Source organism: Vitis vinifera, chromosome 10 (genome assembly GCF_030704535.1).
Source record: "Vitis vinifera cultivar Pinot Noir 40024 chromosome 10, ASM3070453v1".
Classification (NCBI taxonomy): domain Eukaryota; kingdom Viridiplantae; phylum Streptophyta; class Magnoliopsida; order Vitales; family Vitaceae; genus Vitis; species Vitis vinifera.
This window is the reverse complement of record NC_081814.1, coordinates 23,533,338-23,557,734: the sequence shown is the minus strand read 5'-3', so window position 1 is coordinate 23,557,734 and position 24,397 is coordinate 23,533,338. Positions and strand designations below refer to the sequence as shown.

Below are 24,397 nucleotides of genomic sequence, written 5' to 3'. Positions count from 1 at the left end.
CTTTTGGGTTAAATCTTTGGCTTTTTGAATCTCTATTGCCATTATATGGAATCCAATACATTTCTCTTGAGAAATATCATAGCAAATCAACATGAAATTAGACCCAATTTCTACTCATTTTGAAATCCAAGACCTTTCCTTTCCTATTTTGAATAGGAAATGCGTCAGAAAATCCTTTATATATATTGAAATGCTCCACAGTTTGAAACTTCCACTGACTTTTGCAAGAGGAGAATTCATTTGGTTTCTACTAACAATATGTTAGGCTCAAGATTGAAATGCTTTTACAGAAAAGCAACCAACCAGAGAAGCAGTGAAGCACTTTACTAGAAATTACACTTGTACCAAACAGACCCTGAAAAAATAATTCTAATTGTAAAAATACCATGCATTAGAAGCTTCCTACTTCCTGAAGTGCATAGAATTGAACCAAAAGAGTTAATATGTCAGTTTTGGAAGGAAATATTCCAATCCATGGCAGTATCTTTACAAATCAATCTCAATCTTAGAATTTGGAGGTACAGTTGATGTGCGACAAGGCTTTTCTTTCGGGTAAAAACATCATATCGAAGTTTGACAACGACCGACTTAAAATTGTGGGCATGAAATGCTTGCAAGATTCTCCATTAAACCTAGGATACAAGTCTTGGAGATTTCTACAACAATACTCTCCAAATTAAATAAATAAAAAGAAAAGAAGAAGAAGAAGAAGAAAAGAGAGGAAAATGGGAGGTGGGATTAGAATTTTGAGGGGGTGGGAGAGTGTATTTTGTGCTTATGGGTGTATTTAACATCACCCTTAAATGAAAATGGCAGTCACCATTGTAACCAAGAGCTCAAAGAAAATCATTAAATGGATCCTATATCTTCAGTTGCAAACTATTTAAAATAAAGCATCTAGTACAAAAGTTTTGCTTTACGCGTTATGGCGACATGAAACATTGAAACTTCAATAACCAAGAATTTCAATGAAACATGCAAATCACCATGTGATGGAAAAGACTGAAAAAGAATCTTCCCGGACATTTTTCCAGGTCAAGCATGGAGAACCACGAAAATATTTCTACCATTGAATGCCAAAGATGAGTTCAACTGCCTCTAAAAGATTGGCTGAGGCATTTATCAACTTTGAGAAGAAAATGAGAACGGAAAAAAGAAGAATTAAAGATATCAGGCGAAAACTAACTCACAAGGCCCCTCTGTTTAAAGACGTCAAGCATGGCAACGCCAATTTTTGCTGGAGACTCAACCACGGTTGCCCCAACATCTCTCAAAGTCTTGATTTTGTCTTGAGCTGTACCCTTTCCCCCTGATACTATAGCTGCAAGTATAATATAGGTCAAAAAACAAATTAAAAGTAGTAATTTCATCAAATCATTCATAGCCACTTTTAAAAAGAAAAAAATGCAAGGGTTTGAATATAAAGATGAGAAGATTATTGTGTCCATAAAATTCAACATTCATTAGTAACCCTTCAAGAAGATATGATTTGATTCATGCATGAATAATTCTCAAACATCAACCACTAAGCCCATGACAATCGCCTAAGATATCTGACAATTTGAAACTATAATTTACCAAACATCAACTGTTTTTCCTTACAGCTGATTTTTCTTTTAGCACAGCTAAAATTTATTTTTCCAAAAGCTATAGTAACATCAAACTAAGCCAAAGCAAGAAGACACAAAGTAAAGAGTTAAACCCCTCAAACCAACCCCCCTCCTCTTTTAGCTAACAGCATATAAATTGTGCCTCCAAATAATCTCCTCCATTCCTGGCAGCATACAAATTCCTTTTCTCCTCAATTTATCAGCCACTCTCCACCATGGACATTGTTGCATTCACCTCTAAGCTTTAGCATGCAGCTCAAGCTTCATTTTGGCTCTAGCCAAAGTCAACTGACAACTTTTAATCAACATCAGCTTGAAGACCCCACAACTGGGCTCAGCTTGGCTTGCAATCCTATTCCAAATTTAGAGCAAAAGCATAACTTCTGAACAACCTCAATCGCTAAGAAAATTCTAGCAGGCAATATCAACTAGCCCATAGAGAACTCAAATAACCATGAGAAAAACATCCACTATCCTTGTAATGGTAAAAGAAACTAGAGTCCACAATGGATATATTCAATGAGGCAAAACACTTTAGGCTCAGCCAACCCAATTGACATCTCATGGAGGATTAGAGATTTTAAGGTTCAACTGAACTCCATGGTTAACCAACCAACATTTTTGAAATTCTACAAGAACACATCAACCTTTGGAATTAAAAGTACATAAAAAATGTATACTCTCAGTAAGAACATTTCTAAAATTTTCCAGTTTGGCACACAGAGGTGCACACAACTTGGAGAAGGGTAGGGAGGGAAATCCTACCATGTCCACGTGAAGAAACAGTAAAATCTTGGTGTCTGAAACAAGTCTGGTTTTCATCTCAATCTTACCCATGATACTAGTGAACTCGATTAGGTTGCTTAAAAATTTACCGCATTTAAGGAGAAAAAGGAAGTGAACCATGGACTTAAACTGGCACCGTTATACCATCTAAAGCATGGACCCAGAATCAATGTACTGTAAAAGTATATTCATTAAACAAAAAATAACAAAAATAGCAACAATAGTGTCAAAACATTAAATTGTAAATTTAATAGCGATGTAATACCTCCAGCATGACCCATACGTCGGCCAGGTGGGGCAGTCAGTCCAGCAATAAAAGCAACAACAGGCTTTTCAGTCCCACTTTCCTGTTTCATTTCTCACAAAAATCACTACCTCCCACAAAGAGGGAACAAATAGATACTGTGGAGAAATAAAAATGCACAGAAAACTTTGTATAGCCTTAATTTTGAATGGACTTGTAATGTTGAAATACCCAGTGGTTACACATACCAACTACCAAATTATTCTTTCAAGTGATGATTTTTAGACATTGACACATGTGATGCATTCCTAAATAGACATGGAGTATCAAATACCGTAACTAACCCAAATTAAGTGCTATGATGCAGATATAAATGTGAGTATTTGCTAATACATTTTTATTTATGTGAGTCTGGTATGTGTAGAAGAGACAGAAATAAAGCATTTAAAAGAGTGAAAATGAATATAGATTAACTCTTTTGTAAGTTTCAAAAAAGGGCCAGGCAAAGGGGCCAAGGCACCATGCTGAGCAGTTCTCCACATGCTAACTGTAGATTGGGAGAAGTTTCTTACATTTCATAGTTAACATACCATCAAATTGTGTAGGAATTGTATATATATTAAAATGGAAAACACTTAAATAGACTTTAAGCAATGTCTTTAACATGCATAAAACCACCGATGTATTGGGAGAGGAAGAAAGGAGAGGAGGCTGTCTCGGTATATCACCACTCTCCCAACTTTTGCCGAAAACTGAGACCATAGAAACACAAACAATATTTAACTACATATTACCTCAGTTAGCACCTAGGCTACCTTTCAATCTGGTGATTTTAGGCTGCCCCCTTAATGGACCTATCTTAAACTGTCATGTATATGCTTTTATTTTGTGTGTGTATGTGTTGTCAGCTAAAAATGCAATACGCGTGATCATAACACAATTATGGGGCATCAAGGACAAGGTTGAGCTTTTACTTAATGAAAGTTAATAATCAATAGTTGAGTACTAACATTGTCCTTGATATACAAATATATTTGTACTATGGGATGACTTGCACTGTACAAGGAATTTCCTGCAAGAGTGGAGAGGGAAGGCAGGCAATTCCTATCAGTTTCCAATATTTATTTTAATATTCTACAATTATTGGTCGAGTGTTAGCATTATCCTTGATATAGATATATATTGTACACTGGCATAACTTACAATATTTACGTGGGATTTCCTGCAAGACTGGGTATGGAGGGAGGGAGACTAGGATTTAATTCTTGTGAGTTTGGGCCCAAAGTACAAAGCCTAGACAAAAAAGTCCAACTTCAACATTTGGGGGGGAAAATAGTCCCAACTACTATGTTGTGTACATGTAGGAGAGTGTTGGACAATGTGGCAAGTGCCATGTCACTCTCCATTTTTTTTCCATTTTTCGAACCAAAATAAAAAAAACTAACCATGATAACTTTTTCTATTTTAAGTTAAAAACATTATCCTTTTTTAATCTTTTTCATGTTTCTTTCAAGAAGACTAAAAATGTTATCCAGATTAGCTTTTCATAAAATAAAAAAATAAAAAACTCTAAAAAATTTTATCCTTTTTCGCTTATTTAGATTTAAAATTGAAAAAGCTAATGATATTTGTCTTTTAACTCTCAAATTAAAAGGAAAATATCATTAACTTTTTCAGTTTTAAATCTAATTAAACTAACCGGATACTAATTTTAGGCTTTTTTGAACAAATGAAAAGCTAATTAAGATCAAAGTTTTTAAGCTCTTCATTTGTTATTGAAGGAAAAAACATGAAAAAATTAACAAGGATAATGACTTCAACTCAACACATAAAAGGCTACCATCTTTCACTTTTTCATTGTATGGCAGAAAAAATTACAAGGAAGAGTAAAGTGGCACCTATAACATCAACCTCTCTGTCCTATAGATTAAGATTATTTTTTTCCCCAAATCTGAAAATGGGACCTTTATTGCAAACACATTCCTTTTGGACCAAACTCAACTCTTGTCACTAGTTATATCTTATGCCAGATGATTCGAATTTTATGCATGTGCTGCTCTCAATAAGAAAATCTTAGATTTTTCCCACAGATCATAAGATTTGAGATTTAAATCCTGAACCCTATTAAACCACACAACATAACACTTTCAACATAAATGGTGGGAAAATACTATAAAATATTATGCAAACAGCACAGGATTTCAACATTATCCTCCTGATTCTCATGTGCCACAGAGAGAAAGGCAAGAAAATTATATACAAAAGGGCAGTACATATCTGCCAAAGAATATAAGACTATTATGGATCAAATTATCAGCTACACCAAATTAAATAAATTAGGATTCTAGACTAATCAACTGATAAACCACACTGAACTAAGCATTAGGCTGCAGAATAAATTTCAACCTATTGGACCAAATATTCCAGATTAAAAATCACCAGACAGAACTTGCACACCTCTAATTTGAATTGTTACTTGACTGCATATTACATGATTGCTCTACATGCAAAACATGCCACATGTTATAAATTAAGAATGTCAGCATTTTCTTAAACATATATCCCAGCCAAACAATGAAATGCAGCCCACTCTTTCCAATGTGCAATAGACTGCAAGTGTTATGCCAGATTATCTTAAGTTTCTACCTCAATTTCACAATGTTAATTTTAAATCTCAACACTAGTCACCTTTATTAGAGCAGCAGCATCCTCCTCTGCAGTGCCACCTATCTCACCTATAAGAATGATACCTGACAAGCAAAAAGCAAGCATAAATAGAAGTGAATTTCCACCTCCACTTCAAGTACAATAAATCTTATAACATATTGGTAGTCAATCAAGTGATGAAAAGGGAAGGAGCAAAGAATTAAACAACAATAAATGAAGATATTATGGTCAAGAAAACATGCAATATCAAGTTGAAAAAAGTAGAGTGGAAAATTTTCTTATTGTAGACAAACAAGGGAAATTAGTGGTAAAATGTTGAAATTTTCATTTCAACTTTTGAAAGTGTTAATAAAAACATTAGTGCATCAGTTAGGATATTGTCAATGAAATGCAAGCATAACAACTACATGGTCCATAGTGTATACAAAATGCAGAATGGTGAACATATACAGGGCATCCATTGATCTAATATCTTTCATGTATTCACCTCAATCTTCAAATACAACATAGTACAATCAGCTTAATATCCCTTTAAAGCATTTATTAGGTATGAAACAACATATCTTTTTATATTCCCTCCTTTGTATGCAAACTTTCACATTGCATGAAATTAACGAGAAATAATTAACTTATTAACTTAGAAGAAAATATAAAATTAATAACAATGCAAATCCACAATATTTTACATGAAACTGTTTAGAGAATGGTTTATTACAAGATTAGATCTAAAAAAGAAAAAACAATTTTCTAGATTCACTCCACGAGTTCAATAGAACAAAGAATTTTTATAATTGTTGGCAGAAGTTGAGAACTTGAGGAATGGTTTTTTAATGGTACAAGGTATTGGTCATTCAACATCTCTCTCTCTCTCTCTCTCTCTCTCTCTATAACAACCCACTCCCGACTGTATAGATATTTTTCGCTCTAAACCCAAGAGGACCCTCATGACTTAAAACACATCTATAAGATTAAAAGGAGTTCATACTTATATAGCCTTAAGAATTTTTTCCCCTATCCAATGTGAGACAAAAATCAACTGCCTCCCCCCCCCCCCCCCCCCCCCCCACAAATAAAACAATCTCACTATGTCCCATGGGATTACGTGACCAAACAAACAAACACCCCTCACAAGGTCAAACAAACCCCCACATTAGGGTTGGAGATCGACTTTGATACCATTTTCCTCTATCCAATGTGAGACATCACAATTTTTACAAAGGGCTCTGATAACTTATAGGTCCTAGGATCGAAAGCTAGCTCCGATACCATTTGTAACAACTCGCTCCCAACCATATAGATATTGTCCGCTCTAAGCTCAAGAATCTATCACAACTTTAAATCGCATCTATTGTAATGTCCCACATCAAATAGGAGAAAAAGTTCTTAAGGATATATAAGTATGAACTCCTCTTAACGTTGTAAATTTAAAGTTATGAGAGCCCATTGGACCCAAAGTGGATAATATTTACACGGTTGGGAGTGAGTTGTTACACTCTCTCTCTCTCTCTCTCTCTCTATATATATATATATATATACATACATATACCAATTTCATTTTAGGTCTTAGGATAATTAATCTTTTCACTGTTTACTACAGCTTCTTGAGAATCAATGGATTTCTTAAACATGGCTATGAAAATTGCACTCATTTTAAGGTCTTAATCTAGAGCCTAATAGCAAATTGACAAACCTAAGTGAGTAACCACCCAAAAACCTTGCCCTAAACATGCTTGACCTTGGCTAACAACGGGCACAACCTAGGATTGCCTCTAGGCAAATTGCTACTTCTTAGGATAGATTAAAATCTTAAAACAAACCAAATTTCCCTTCCCGTGGCTCTGATACCATACGACACCCAAGGTATCTAGTTAAGAAATTTACAAAAAAGGAACCTTTAAGTTTTTCTCAGACTACACCATTAAGACACTTGAGTAAACCATCAACCTAGAACAAGATGATCAAGCAATAAGACTCTTGGATAGTAAGTCCATAGAGAAACATAAGAAAGGCTAAAACTTCATACACTTTGGTATGATTCAAGTAGAAACTAAGCTTTTGACAAGAATAGGTTTAAACACCTCAATTGTCATGTGTTTAAGGGATAATAGACATCTTGATTACCAAGATTCTATTATTGTAGCTATTAAAGCTATTAGTGGAGAATCCCAATGCTGACAGTATGCTTAAACGACTTTGTCTTGAATGAAAATCAAGGGAGAAGATAATCCTTTCAATGTTAATCAATTAACTTAGTATCCTCTGTGATGGACTTGATCCAGAGAGGATCAATCCTCTTGCTGTAGAAGATCTGATGAAAGGAATCTGTTGCAATAAGATGACCCATACCCTTGGGAAAAGCCTCAAAGTCTCAGCTGATAATTCTGGCTCTCCAGAACTTGATATGCTTCTTAATGGATTTAGCACAAAGGTCCGTAAGATCAAGATTACAAGATAGAAGGGTCGACCTTTTGTTCCGGTAATGTAAAGAAATAATATGCTGAGCAGGTAATAGAATGAAGAACCTTTTCCTTCAAGTCTCTAACTAGAATGAAGGTTTGTTTAATGCATATATCTTGGTTACAAATGTGTGCATTGGACAATTTGTAATCAATCATAAGTCTTGTGGCATTGGCTCCTGAAAGCACTTGCTTATTTTTCTCATAAAACTGGGTTGGGACTAAACCTTCTTGGAGGCAATTCAAAGATGCTTCTAACTCAATCAAAGCAATGGTATGAAGGACAAACTTATCCTTGATTACTATAGTTAGGGAGACTTCCCACTTTTGGAAAATAACCTTGCTAACAGTATTCAAGTATGAATCTGTCGCTTCATCATTGACTTGTGAAGATTTTGGAACCTCTTCAAGGTTTCCTTGGTTAACAACAATCTTGTTGATTTGGTCTTGGAGGTTTGTTAAACCTAAACTTTTGAATTGTCTTAAACCCTTGATTTCTTTCTTATACTGTCTTGTTTCTTCCTGAAGATCCTTAATGGTTATATCTTTAAAAGAATTTTGATTAAATCTTATCAAGATTTCATTTAGGTTACAAGTACTTACTGTCTTCTTAATTTTTGGCTTACGGACAGATTTCTTACAGACTTCATAAAGTTCTTGCTTAACAATTTCATCTTCTACCTTTCTTTAAACATCTAAAACCAATTCTTGTTCTTGGCTTATGACATTTATAGTCTTAGGATGGCAACCACAACTACCCTTAATGCATTCTTCCTGATCACTAGATGTTTGACTCAAATTGTCTTCATCAGTGTCTAGAAGTTGATTAATATCACCATCATTATTTGAACCAATCCTTGATTCAAATTCTGAGGAGTTTAACATTACATCACAGAGCAAATCTTTTAAATCTTCTAATCATTATTTGAACCAGTCCTTGATTCAAATTCTGAGGAGTTTAACATTACATCATAGAGAAAATCTTTTAAATCTTCTAAAATGTTTAAGTCATTAATTTTCTTCTTAACCTTACAATCTTTCTTATAGTAGCCTACCTTACCACACCTAAAACAAACTGGGTTAGATTGTGATAGAAACCCCTTCACATGGTGATAAAGGGAGCAAGGCACCCATCAAGAAAGCTTTCCAAGGGATCATTGCGAATGATCTTGAACTTGAAATAACCTCTCAATCATCAAACAAAAGTCTCTTCAATAAGGATCAACTAGAACTTACAAGATGCTAGGTCAATATGGATCTCAATCCAACCCTTCCTCTTATTTTGCCAAGTCAGGTAATATTGATTATGCACTACATGCATCTGAAAATATTTTATCTAAACCCTAGATCATTAATTCAAGAGCCTCTAATCATATGACAATTGAGTATAAGTATTTCTTGTCCTCATTTATCCCTATTGGAGAAGGTTCTATTTCAATTTCTCCATTAATTACTCTTGATTCAGTTTTTCGTGTTCCAAAAACTGCTTGTAATCTTTTATCAATCAGTAAAATCACAAAATCTCTCAATTGTTGTATAAAGTTTTATCTAACTCATTATGGTTTTTAGGGCCTAAGATTGGCAATGTTGAGGAGAGAGGACTTTATTACATAACTCCCAAAGTGACAGAGTATGCAAGGGTTCTGGTTTCTAAAGCTTCTGAAAATTAAAATAAAAAAAGGCAAAGATATGGTTGCTGCACTTTCAATTTGGACATCCAAATTTTATTTCTCTTAAATTAATATTTCCTGAACTATTTTTGGAATTAAACCTTCAAGTTTTCAATGTCAAAATTGTGAGATGTACAAGAGTCATCGTGTTCCATATCCTTTGAGTAATAAAAGATCAAAAGTTCCTTTTTTTATCATTCATTGTGATGCTTGGGGTCCCTCCACAACTCTATTTTATTTTGGTTTTAAATGGTTTGGGAGAGTTTTATTGTTGATTGCACAAGAACCACATGGATTTGCTTGTGAAAAATCTTAAGTTGCCCTCTCATTAAAAAATTTTCATAAAATGATTCAACTCATTTCCAAACAAAAGTACAAGCTCTCAAAACTGATAATGGAAAAGAGTATTTCAATTCAATTTTGGGGAGTTATCTTCTTGAAAATGGCATTGTACATTTTTCTTCGTGCAATGACACACCTCAACAAAATGGTGTGGCCGAGAGAAAGAATAGAAATCTTTTAGAAGTGGGAAGAGCTCTAATGTTTAAAAAAAATGCCCCAAAAAACTATTGGAGTGATGTTGTTCTAACACCTGCATATTTGATCAATCGCATGCCTTTAAAAATTCTTGATATGAAAACTCCAATTTGATTTGCTAACAACTATGTTTCCTCATACAAATCTTTTCAGATCTCTTCCACTAAAAATTGGGTGTGTTGCTTATTTTCATGTTCAAAGTAGAGAGAGGTCCAAATTGGATCTAAGAGCTCTTAAGTATCTTTTCTTAGGTTATTCTCCAACTCATAAAGGTTTGTTTCTCCAACCAGGAAAAAATACATCATCATGGATGTCAAATTTTTTGAAAATCTTCTGTATTTTTCTCAAATAACTCTTCAAGGGGAGTATTTAGGAGTTGAAGACTTATCATCATCTTTATGCCTACCTAGCCCAATTTACCTTACCATAAATAATCTCATCACTACCCTAAAATTGAGTCTATGACTTCACAGAATGATAGCAGTAACAAGATGAATCAAGAAGTTGTTGGAATTCAAAAAACTCTCTTGGTTTACTCAAGTTGAAGAAGAGAGAATGTGATAAATCCTACCATTCTTCCTAATTGGCAATCCCCATCTCCAGAGAAAGGTATCATTCTCAATCCTTCAACTCCATCAAATTCTTTGCTTAAATCTGACTTCGATGTTCCCATTGCTAATAGGAAAAGTGCTAGAGCCTACACTAAATATCCCCTAGCCTACTTTTCTCCTACCATCGTCTTAGCCATAACTATCAAGCCTTTACCACTGCCTTGTCATCAGAAACCATCCCAAAAAATATGTAAGAAGCTCTAGGAAACCCTAAATGGAGGGATGCATATTTGAGGAAATGAGAGCACTCCATAAGAATGAAACTTGGGAAGTAGTTTGCCTAGTGGAAAAAAACCAGTGGGATGCAAATGGGTTTTCACAATCAAATATAAAGCCAATGGCTCTATTGAGAGCTACAAGGTGAGATTAGTAGCTAAGGAATACACTCAAACTCATGGTATTGATTACCAAGAAACATTTGCTCAAGTGGCTAAGATGAATTCAGTTAGAATCCTTTTATCTCTAGCAGCTAATCTTGATTGGAACTTATTCCAATTTGATGTTAAACATGTCTTTTTGCATAGAAACCTAAAGGAGGAAGTGTATATGGATTATTCAAAGTTTAAAGATGCACTTGGCAGAAGAGTTTGAGGAAATCCAAGAACCAAGCATGGCATAGTTGTTTGCCAAAGAAAGTATGTACTTGATCTCTTAGAAGAAACAAGGATGACAAAGTGCAAACCTTTTGTTACACCTCTAGATCCTAAGCATAAACTGGGAGCAGCGATTAAGGGAGATTCAGTTGACAAAGATAAGTATCAAAGACTTGTTGAAAGGCTTATTTATTTATCCCATACTCGATCAAACATAGCCTATGTTGTTGTTAGCCAATTTATGCACTCTCCGCTAAAGTGTCATTTGGAAGCAATTAAAAGGATTCTAAGCTACCTTAAAGCCACCCCAAGTAAGGGTCTATTCTTTAAGAAGATTGATCACCTTCTTGTGGAAGCTTATGTGGATGCAGACTAGGCTGGTTCAGTCAACGATCAAAGATCAACTACAGGTTATCGTACTTTTGTGGGAGGTAACTTGGTTACTTGGACAAGCAAGAAGCAAACTATTGTAGCACAATCAAGAGCTGAAGCTGAATTCCGTGCATTAGCCCAGGGAATTTGTGAAGTATTATGGATTAAAAATCTTCTCAAAGAGCTACGATCGGGGCCTAAAGGACCACCAACTATCTATCCATTGTGACAATAAAGCTGCTATCAGTATTGCTCACTACTCAGTCCAACACAATAGGACTAAACATGTGGAGGTGGACAAACACTTCATAAAGGAGAAAATTGAGATGGGGCAGATTGTAACTCCTTTTGTGTCTACTAAATAGCAACTAGTAGATGTCTTCGCAAAAGGACTCATAAACACCATGTTTAATCCTATAATAGACAAGTTGGGAATGCATAATATTTGTGAGTGGTGGGGGAGGGGAGGGAGGTAATGGAAAGTAGAGAATGTTTCTTCTGATTTGATTATGGATTAAAATCATAGAAAAACAAATCTGATTTGTATATTTATAGCAATATAGGAAAGTTAGAGTAATTGTAGGAATTTGTTTTTATTTCCTTTGCCTATTTCCTTTATTTGTTTTTATTTCCTTAGCATATTTCCTTTTTTCCTTCATTGTACAGCTTGTATAAATAGGTTGTAACTCAATAAAATCAGTGTGGGTGAATTATTCAAAATCCTAATTCCAGCTTTCAATATCGTGAGAATTATTACTTTAATGACAGTGCCTATTAAAGCTATGCAGCACAAATTGGGGCATTTTATTTTTTTTAAAGGCTAAAAGTGGGCATTTTTTATTATTATGGCTAACTGTAGGTTGTTGGAATCAGACTTATTAACAATTTATGGATAATGACAAAAATTCAGTGTATATAATCTTTTTTTCCTTTTATTTTAGCACTGACTTCCTGAAAAGCATCAAAGAACCAGTAGAAATTACCCATTTAAGATTATGCTCTTTTACATAGAAAATTTACCTTCTGTTTGAGGATCAGCAAGGAATTTCTTCACGCAGTCAACAAAGTTCGTCCCATTGAAAGGATCCCCACCAATTCCTACACAAGTAGATTGCCCCAGACCAACTGCAGTTGTTTGGAAAACCTACCACATATAATAAAGATAATCATTTGAAAATTGCATAAGATGATTGTTAACAGTGAGATGAATCATAGGAAATGCATCAATGTCATATTGTCATCAAGGCATTAACGTAATTAGAACTGTTTATGCCACTACTTTGCCTCACTAAATCTGCTAAGATTGTGATGGGATCAGTGTGAGCCACAAATGGATTGGTGCAGTAAGAAACTACGAAAGCTCGTTTAATCTGAATGACACCCAACAATTTCTACATATTTTATAAATTTTCAAGGATTAGAAGAGGTAACAAATTTTTGGAAAGAATTTGACTGGAAGAAATAAATTTGAAGGATATTTTTGGACCAGTTTGGCACAGCATTTTGATTGTCTGAAAGCTCCCTCACAAGCAAGTGCTTTATAACATGTTTTGTTATATATCAAAGAACCTTAAAGCAGAAGAGATAAGGGCTTAAAGGCTCTTCTCAATGAAGTTGGCACTGAAATGCTTTTGGAAAAGAGGTTTCAGAAAAAGTAGCTTCTTCATACAACTATTTTGAGTTGAGAACAGCACTTCAGTTGAAGTTAAAACTACATCAAGCAGGCCTTAGGGATTTGAAATCAGGAATTTCTAAGGTCTTTCATCATTATCTCATTGGAAACTAAGGTATAATTTGGAATTTCAGATGAGGTCGGCTTCTTTTCCTCTCTTGCAAGGAAGGATTACAATAGTAAGGCAGGTTCCAGTTATTGTATTTTTCAAATACAAACTGAAAGCATCCTCTTTAATTGGTTCATCATAGTTGGTTGATTGTTATTTGTCATGCATTGTCATTCCATCCAGATCATAAGGTCAATTAGTAAACTATTTGCCTAATTATATGTAACATGGGATCAAGATTGATTGATGCTTTTCTATTGGATTGTCACAAACTTTTGTTGAAATCATAAATTTGTGAAGCCATATATGCATGCGATAATTTTGTATAAGAGCATAGCCAAATGATACATCCTGTCACAACTTCTGGTGATTCTATGTACTTATTAATGACCTAGCAGGTGGGATGTGCTCAATGCCAGTAACAATCAATGTTTTAAAGGTAAAACAGTTAGGCAAGGCTTTTAGCTCTAATAAGAAGAAAATCCGGGCAACTAAACCCTTTTTATTTTTATTTTTATTTCTATATTCAAGTAAAATGTGGAAATATTAAAATTTCTAAACTTAAAACCAATCAACTATAAAATAAAAATAAAAATCATAAAACCATTTTGAGGACATTCTCAGGAGCATATTTACAAACAATGAAAATGATTGAGAGGAAGACACCTGTTGAAAGGTTTGCTTATTTGCATGTATTAAAAAACCTATTTAGGACCGTGTGCAGAACTATGAGAGAGAAAGAGAAGTGGTCCAGCAATCACCTATATGCATTCCTTGCATTCTGAAATATTATAAATCTATTTTCAATCATATTTTTTATGGTACATTAATAAATGAGATAAGGCCAACACTTGGAAGTCTTCTCAAACGTCTTTTTCTTTGAACATAGAAGTATCAAATAAATGAGGCCCCGTAAGGTCAACTCAACTGGCAGGCATCCCTGCTCAATGACGGGATATCCCAGGTTCAAGCACTGGGCTTAATTGACACATAGTCCTTGGAAGGGGATCAAGTATTTAGTGTTTTCCTTGATTCATCAGATTGAGACTAAATGATTTTTCTCATTGTAAAAATAAGTATTAAATAAGTAGGATATAGATGAAACCAAATAGAATAGAAACAAAAGATGTTGGAGCTTAAAAAAGAAATAGAAGAAAGCTCCATGTTACTAAATTTGCCTCAAATAAAGTTAGCTTGCTTCTCTTTAAATATGAGCAAGAATCAGAATTGCCATGTAATTATACTACAGTTAAGCTACATTAGATCTTTACAGCCGTTTTCAAACATGCAAGGACATCGTGTATGTATGTGTATGCATGTATCTACATTATACATAGATATATATATATGCATATACATACATAGATATATACATACATACCTATACATATACATATACATATACATATAGATGCATATATATACATACATAGATATATACATACATACCTATACATATACATATGTATATGTATGTATATGCATATGTATATGTGTATATGTGTATGTATGTATATATGAGATTTTAAAATTGGGCCTAATGACCAAGTGTTTTCTTAACCACATAAGGAGTTATAACAAATTGTGTCCAAGAAATCTCTTATGCCATAAATTGGCTATAAAGTCTGACTGTCCAGCATGTTAATATGTTCTCTCATAAAGGTAAGTCTGTAATGGCACATGATGCACATGTATAAACCTTTTTTCTTTCTTTCTTTTTCCTTTTTTTGTCCCCATTGGGACTTGAACCCGGAACCCCCATAAACCCAGCCCAACCCTTCACCACTTGAGCCAAGCCTCAAGGGCAGATACACATATATAAACCTTATTATCCAATAATGATCTCAGAAAATAAAAGTAACACTTTCATTTAAGACAAATAGAAGCCATGTTTGTTTTTCATCTAAAGTCTTAATAGCCTTTGGATGTTTTAGTACTCTCTGTTTTTAATTTAAGTTTTATTTTCAGATATTTTGTCATAAAAAAAGAAAAATTTTAACTTTTATCTGAAAGCTAAGGTCTTAATACGCTTTTGCATTAACTAGACTCATGCAAACTGCAAATGAGAAAAAGCATAAATCACCAAAATCTTACTGCTTCATATGTCAGTGTACCAGATCGAGAAACAATTCCTACACGCCCTGGTTTGTGAATGTACCCAGGCATAATTCCAATTTTGCATTCTCCAGGCTTGATAATACCAGGGCAGTTTGGACCAATCAGTCGGGTCTTTGATTGCCTGTTAAGAGCAGCCTTCACCTTAACCTGCAATTTGCAAATATCAACTTTGATGTCCCAAAACAAAATAAAATTCTTGATTAGAGCCAGTGCCTAACCTGCTCTTGGAATTATATAGGGAAAAAAAAACCAATATATAATGAAAAACAACCACATGCCAAGAAACCACCAAAAACATGTAAAATAAAGATAAAAATATTTTGAATATTTTAAAACCAAAACCAAATAAATAGCCATCTTGGTGAGTGTCACACCCAGTAAAATCGGCATCAATTTTTTTTCTAAGTGTGCAGTACTAAGACTCAACCTTAGCTAACCTTCTCAATGTCATAGCAAAAGCAAACGTAAATAGGCAACTACCAAATACAGGAACCTTCCCAACTTGTGTTTATTCCAAACTACAAGATTACAAAATTGTTTCTAAGTGTCCCAACACTTATACAGAGTCAGAGAACCCACCCCACAGTGTTTACAATCTAATAAAACACTCTAAGTCTCTCTGCAATGCAAAAGGCTTTTATACACACTGCCATCTGTTTGAATTTTGAATTCAAATCAGGAGCTTAGGGTGGTGGCTATGCAACCACCAAAAACACCTAGCTGAAGAGACTCCTTCCAACAGAGGTGTCCCTTCATGCCTCATGCAGCCAGCAAGATCTCTATCTGACATTCCCTTTTGATGCCAAGCCAAAACCTGCCCATCCAAGACACCCCTTGCCAATAGGTGCAAGTGTAACCGCCTCAGCCACTCAACCAAACAAGCCCTTCTCTGATCACCTCAGCCCTAGGTCGTGTCTGGTCCATGTTACAAGTCAAGCCCATGATAGTCTAGTCTTTGGTCTCAATGCATGTGGGTCGGGCCCACATCAAACCCCTTTTGGTGTGCACATAGCCTGCATTTATTATCTTGCCTCAGCCACATTCGCATGTCCAGCCCCTCTCTGACACATCAGTGTGCTTTGCCCCACAAACTGGTGCCCAACTCTCTGCCATGTCAAGGTGGCTATAGCACATTGAGTTTAATGTATGAACCATTTGTTGCAAGGCCCTCCTATGCCTTGCTCGTGTCAGCCATGCACCACCATGTCTGCCTTGATCTGGTTGCTACAAGGACACCCCATGCCATGTCCAACCCCTCTTGGTTGCAGCAATGAACCACGGCATTGTGCCCATGGCTTGTCATTTCCATGCACAAGGGTTGCACCCCTATGCCATGTATCAACCACCCATCTAACTTGGTCATGCTTTTTGCAACTCCATCATGGCATGCCCAAGGCCTTCCTTCATGTAGCACATGCCATGGCATTGTGCCCATGGCTTCATGGGCTGCCTCAATGCACAAGGTTGAGCGCCCACATGCCAGCGCCAATGAGGGAAAGGCTATATGATGCCTCGTGCCATTACGGTCACAAGTTGCACCCACACGTCATGGAGCCCATGTGTGCATGCTAGCATGTCATTCGTGTGCCATGGCAATGCCTAGGTGCCACCTTGGTGCGGCCAAGGCCTTGCCTTGGTGCCCACCTTGAGTCACCTACCATCCCCTCCCTTAAAGAGCATTTTAAGCCGTTTTGAATATTCTTAGAGGCATCAACCCTACTTGAGGAAGAATAATGGATTTATTTAGTAAATTAATAAATAAATCCCCATAAGCCTCACATTGCGTCTTAGCCATTGTCGTGCATGCAAGTGGCACACTACCTGCTTGCTGTGCATGGCAGTGCATGTGCGCACGCTGTCCCATTCCCGCAAGGGTGCGTGACGGTGCAGTGCTATCAACCTAAGTGTTAGCCCAACCAGCAACAGTTCCCCTTTGACTCAAAACCTCCAGTTCCACCTTGCTTCCTTCATAAGGCTCCTATGGGTGCAAGGCCTACCCATGAGGCCATTAGTGCCATTTTTCGAGTTAGGGGGCTAACAGTGAGCTTGAAGCTTAGTTTGGACATTTTTTTCAGACTAAAATTACTTCATATTCTCATCTAGAATCAAAATCATGAATCCAGATGAGGTAAAGATTATAGCAATTTTTCAGGGTTCCTCTCAAAATAACTCTCTTTAGGAAAAAGTAAGCTTAGAAAACTAATGTAAGTCTAGAATGAATGGATTGAGACATATGGCCAGACTATGAATGATCTTTGACTCCATAGTGTGATAAGTGATAACCTTTGTATTGCAGTTTTCTATAACTAAGAACAATTCTGAAAATTTCTAATGAAAAGTTAATTTCAAACTGAACAATGCAGGTTGGTCACACTTCTATTTTTCAATTTTTGTTTTCAAAACTTAAAATAGTTGTAAAAATCATGTAGAGTGACATGTTTTCACTTTTTATTTAAAATTGGATAGCAAAACTTCAAAAAATAATAACAATAAAGGAACCAAAAAAGTTTTGTATCCCCAAAACAAAGTCTAAAATAGAAAAGTAACAACCACAACTAACCTATATCTTATTATTCTTTAACAAGCCAATAATACTGGAGCCTCACATGTGAATATCATAAAATTGCCAAAAATCACAGATAAATAGTTGGAAAATTGTTGAAAAAGTTTTTTTTTTTTTATTTCTTGGTATGTAATCATCAAACATGCTTTTGTTTATCATTAAAACAAAATTAGAACTACAAAACATGTCTAGTATTTATAAAAAATTAAAGGTATAATTAGAAAAACACTTGTATTTTCTGCTTTTTAAAATAGTAAATGCAGATGTATATCCGAACGACATCTTTGCAATTTAATGTTGTACTAAGACATCATAGGTATGCTTTGTTCCAATATGTAGATATTTACTTTCTCTTTAGGCATAACACTAAAATGAATAAAAAGAACAAACTATAAAAAATCATAATCAGGTTATTAATTGGGACACAGTGAAATTACATATAACAAGATACATGGGATGTATGCAAATATTGAGGAACAGGGATGAAGATTTTCAGTGGTTTCCTGATTCAAGCGGCACTCAGCAGGCAGGCATAGCTATCAGAAAAAAGTGAACCACATCCGGATATGAGCTCAGGCTAAAGGGAGCATTTTGATTGTAGCCGTGATAAACCCAACAAATTATGGGACACCTTCACAGTTAGCACTACATTGTATCAACTTATACATCACCAAACACTTCTCATGAACTTTGAGAGCACTGATGTTTGCCCACTTCATATCATATGGATTTGGAAGTAGTGAAGAGAATGTAAGACTCAACGAGGCTGTCTTTTATCAAACCTCACTGCCAAATATCAACACTATTTTATTCTGCCTCTGGCACAACAATGTCCATCCCTTTCTGCTCAGGAGTAATATAGGTAGTGAGGTCATCCTACTCGGTGAAAATTAACAATCCAATTAGACATAGGGCTGAAAATTGCCCAAAGATTTTACAAGTGTTCAACTGCATTAAAGTTCTACACCCAGAAGACTACACTCACACTAACTTAAATTTGTTGATGTAGAAGGAAAAGTATTTTGATTGTTGGAGGAATTGTAACCACCGTGGGACTTACAAAGTGAATCACAGGTCTTCATTCATAATTATTTTTCACTCCTACTAATGTGTTCAGTTGCAGTTCTCATAAAGGTCCTCTTTTTAAAGTCTTATTCCATCTAGTAAACAGTTTGAATTGCATTGACATGATGCAAAATGAACTAGCAGATAAACCCAAGAAATCCATAAATGAAATCCCTCTAGATATATAAAAAATAATATCAAGTCATTGTTGTGGATATAGACATGCTTGCCAGGTAAACTTGCTGCTTTACTCATAAACAAACATAATCCCTCACACCAATTATACAAAATGCAGGTGACCACATTGCTTGTAATTCGCCAACACAAGGTATCATGTTATATCAACTTTGTGCCCTCCCATGATCCAATAGTAGCAGAATGTATTCACAGGCACATCCACCAGACCATAAAAAAGAACATTTTCAACCCTGGCTGACCCTTCCAATTAAGCATCCATAAAGAAGGTTTTCCACTTGTCTGCCCAAACAATACCATAAAAAGAAGGTTCCTAAGCCATATAACCAGTTGAGAAGTACTTCCGAATCACCAACTTCCAACTTAGCACCTTGATCCACATCAACCAATCTAGGATCTTCTTTTTAAAACAGAATTCTATTAGAAATAGGGCAAAAGAATGTATGTTAAAAGATGAGAGATCTTTTAAGGATAGGAAAGCAAATTTATCAAAAAAAATAAATAAAAAGAAAAAAGAAAAGGTTGGACAAGCTTTATCAAATATCAATAGACATCAAGGAAGACGCAAGCATGGTTTTCCTAATCATCTTTGTCTCCATTTTGCATTTCTATGTCAATCATTTTGACCTTAAAAGCAATTGTAGCAAGAGAGTCAGCATGACTTCTACTAGACAGAGACATGAGCAATTTGTGCTTCATTGAACATTCCTATCAATCTTATCGCCTTTAACCAATAAGCTTTCAAATGATTCTCTTTGAATTTGACACTTTCTTCACTCTAAGACACCAATAGAAATGAAACTCCCAACTGCTTACCATAAATAGAACCACCAAGACAAGGCTAATCCAAGGAAGCCCATGGAGGAAGAAGTGCCAGCAAACATTAGAAAGAGAAGGTCACCCTCTTAGCTAAGCTATATGCTTCATGATTAGCTGATCTCAACTTTCATGCCAAACATCACTCTGACCTCCATACACCAAGAATCTACCTCATTGAGCATACCTCCAAGATCCACTCCTTCCCTATGATGCTGAGGGTAAGTCCATCATCAAGTTCCCCCCTCCACAATGAGATTCCTCAATGTTATGGCAGCAAACTCATATAGGCCCTCCAATAAACCCAAAATCTATGACTATAATACACATTTGCCCTGGGTAATCCAAAACACCATAAGAATTGAGCTTGATGCAATCCATAAGCTAGGGGTTCCACTGAGCACTAATACCTTTTTTCCTCTGATGGGATGAGCAAACTAATCTCCATGTTAGCATTGGAAAAATAGGGACACAAGACTAATATGAATCATGTTTTTTAGTTAGAAGAGTAAAAGTGATTATCAATAAAACCAAAGAGCCTTTAACGTATAGCATGTAGTTGTCTAGTGTAGCTTGAATAATGTCCAAACTCCCATTCAATTATGGAATTTAAGCATCTTGTAACTTGTCAGCCTTTTTATGCAAATGTATGCTCCCTGAAAAATTCTTCAAAATCCACCTTTTAGTTGTCACTCAGCATTGGAGAAACCCACCTTTCTGTATGCAAAGCTCAAAGGCCCTGCATCTCTCAGCTGATACTGATACCAAATTTATGCAGGATGTCTCTAAAATCCAACATTACACTGAAGGGATTGGATTTAAAGTTTCACATAGAATTCTTGGAAAGGAGTGGATTGAATGAAGCATTTGGGAATAATTTTGGGGTTGTTGTAGTGGTTCGAAGAGAGGCTTGTGTTTCACACATTAAATCATATTCCAATACCCAACAAATTTCAAAGACAAGAAGAATAAGAAGATAAAGAAAATGGAATGAATATCATATAATAAGAAGGGAAGAAAACCAATTGTAAACTGAAACAAAGCATAAAGATGATAATCTTCAATTCAATAATAAATAACTCCAAAAGAGATTATCATTGTGTTGGACAACCAATTTTCCTAAAAGCTTAAGTTAGAATTTAGACCCACAAGATACCATACTCAACACCAAACCATCCATCCCCAACCCATGCCCACGCCCACACCCCCACCCCCACCCCCTTCCCCCCACAAACCACGCTAACCATGGGAGGCATACACCACAACAATGTGGACAAATCACACATTTGTGATTGGACAACCAATTTTCCTAAAATCTTAAGCTATTAGGATTTGGACCCACAATGCATATCATGCCCCAACAATTACAACCCATTGTATAAACTCAAAAACAATTAACCTTATCCCCTAAATCAAGCTAATCTTAACCGTCAACTAAAACAATCTCATGAAGGCCAAAAACTCTTTTATTTATTCAATGGTATAGTGGCATGAATGGGAATGTGCTAGATCACTTAAAGGTAACTTGAAATAGTTTTGAATTTACATACATGATTCTGGATTTATAATGCTGCAAATGGAAAAATCAGAGAAACGAAATTAAATTTCAACCCTCACATAGTTGGGATAAAGCACTTTCAGGATATCACTAATAACAGGAGTAGTTTTATCATTTATCTCCATATGATGACTTGTTAATTTTCACAATCACAAGCTAGCAACTTAATACTTAAGTTCCAAACTATATAGAAGAATACATAAACACGCATATGAAGATTATTAATAAATCTACTGAAAGTGCATCCTGATAGAATGGACATAGAATTTTATAACATTTGGTCTAGAATATAGATTTTGTTGGAATGCAACAGTTAGATCCTCCAATATTGCACAAAAATCTGATGACCATTTTCCATTGGCATTCTTGGAACATCATTAACTTTTGCACCAAAAAAAACAAAAAAAAAAAAAAAAAGAAGATATTTTACCATGTCATGCTGAGGAATTCCTTCTGTTATGCACACAACAAGATCCAGTTCAGCTTCCACTGCCTCCATGATAGCTGCAGCTGCAAATGGTGGCGGAACATAGATCACTGATGCATTTGCCCTTGTTTCAGCCTTGGCTTCTGCAACAGTGTTGAAAATAGGCAATCCCAAGTGCTCCATTCCACCCTTCTTTGGTGTCACCCCACCAACCTACTTAGGAAAATAAAAAAAATAAAAAAATAAAAATAAAACAAGATTATACTACTTGCAAATTTCTGAAGTACAAAAACGTAGCTGGCATCATACAGAACAGAATACAAGCATAAAAACTAATGAGAAACAAAATACACATTATGTAGACAATGATAAAATATCATAATTCAAAAGAGACACTATTTATGTGTTTCAATGAGAGAAAATGAACAAGGTATTAGGATTTGTCAGCTAAATCAGGTTTCGCTCAACTGATTCTTTTTTCTTTTTTTTTACTGTTTAGATTAGTGGACTGAACTCCACAACAAACATGTGTACATGGTGGCTAGAGTCAGACTTATCAAGGGACAATGGAGGCCCATGGCCACCCAGAAAGTTCAAAATTTTCTTTTATACCTTTCTTAGTCTACTAGTTACTCCCTTCAAGATTGATAATGGGATCCAAAGATTATCCTAATTTTAATACAGCCCCCAAAATGTCAATAGAATTCTCATTTTGACCTCAATTCTCCCAAGTCAGTAAATTTTTATATGACATTTGAGCACTTACCCAAAAGAGTATGGTATTGGGTGCAATGAAGTCGTTTCATTTTTAATAATTATTTTGAACTAAAGCTATGGAACTTGATCTTGGTCTTTCATAGAAGAGATCTTAGATTGTATGCTACTAAGTTTCACACAAGATGTAATCCTTATGACACACGCATCTGTGGATCTTTTACTCACACATTCAATTGGAAGTATTAATCCATTTCAAAAAAATTCAGGGGTCTACTTCTATGATTGGTGATTCAAATAGTGTTCATTTTGGTGGCAGCATTTGTGTGGTTCAGTGTGGTGTTTGGACCAGTGTAGTAGAAATAAGGACTAAAACAGTACATTTCCTCTCATGGACACAAATCCATACCTGTAAGCCTGGTTAATTTGAAAAGTGACACATCTTCCTGTAAGCTATGCAATGTCAATAGAAAAATGCTTAATGACACAAATCCATATTACCCAATTTTTTGAGAACGAGGGATGATTATTGCTTGTGTCTAAATTATGAAAAAATCCAACAAATAATTAAGCAAAATCTATTCATTTTACAGATCTAAAACCGATTAGGAACCAAACCCATCAACAAAACCATAAAAGGGCCAGATGAGCTGCCAGAACTTACCATTTTGGTGCCATACTCGATGGCCTGTTCAGTGTGGAAGGTGCCATTCTTGCCGGTGATGCCTTGGCAGATGACGCGCGTGTTCTTGTCAACGAAGACAGCTGGAGGAGCAGTTGTGCCCAGATGGCGAGACGGAGGAGCGAGTGGTGATTTGATTCTGGAAACCACATATGGGATCAGCCTTCTGACTTGTCCAACCATTTCTGCGAATGGGTTGTTGAAGATCCAAATCAAAAAGTTCTAAGCACAGGGAAGAGAATATCGGGGGAAGAGGAGACGACTGGGGCGAAACTGTTGAATCTTCCTACAGGCCAAAACCGTGCACTTGGCATAAAAGTAAGGGGGAAGGGGAAATTGAAATGGAGAGAAAAAATGCAAAAATGCTTAAGGCCTTGATTTAGCTCTTCTTTTTAAAAATAATAATAAAATATATTTTAAGAAATGTATTTTGAATTGAAAGAAAGAGCTTTATGGGAAAATAAAGTTGTGTTTTTATTGGAAGCAAAAGTTTTTATACAAATATTCCTTATATTTAAGTGTTCTACTTTTGAAAATAAAAATGAAATAATGCCACAATGGTATGATTAAATTTTATGTTTGAAAATTATATTTTAAAATAATTATATTCTAGTTAAAATGAAATTTTAAAATTCTAATTAAATAAAAATTTTAATTTTTGAATTTCATTTCTAGAAATGTACAAGTCTTTACCTTTTTAAAATGGGCTAAACCATGAGGTAGAGGTCAAGATAAAGTGTTTTAATACTTTTAAATTTTGTGATTCACATTAAAGCATTTCTTTTAAGTTATGTTTGTGACTCATATTTTTTACATGCATTCCCACTCAACAGCAAAACTTGGTTTTTAGTGAATTTTTTTTATTTTTTAAAAAGTTAGGATCACATTTTATTTTTAACAGAAAAACAAAATAAGAAATAAAATAATAAGTG

The 24,397-nt window shown here is 35.2% G+C and overlaps 1 protein-coding gene across 1 annotated transcript; it reads right to left on the bottom strand.

Annotated features, from left to right (window-relative positions):
- Positions 1-836: 836 nt before the first annotated feature.
- Positions 837-23,928, bottom strand: LOC100261358 (succinate--CoA ligase [ADP-forming] subunit alpha-1, mitochondrial). Its single transcript, XM_002271710.5, has 7 exons — positions 23,448-23,928; positions 22,073-22,282; positions 15,422-15,592; positions 12,567-12,690; positions 5,329-5,390; positions 2,662-2,743; positions 837-1,321 (listed from the first exon to the last, which is right to left on the bottom strand). The coding sequence occupies exons 1-7, from the start codon at positions 23,646-23,648 to the stop codon at positions 1,182-1,184; spliced, it is 990 nt and encodes a 329-aa protein (XP_002271746.1). The 5' UTR covers positions 23,649-23,928; the 3' UTR covers positions 837-1,181.
- Positions 23,929-24,397: the final 469 nt, after the last annotated feature.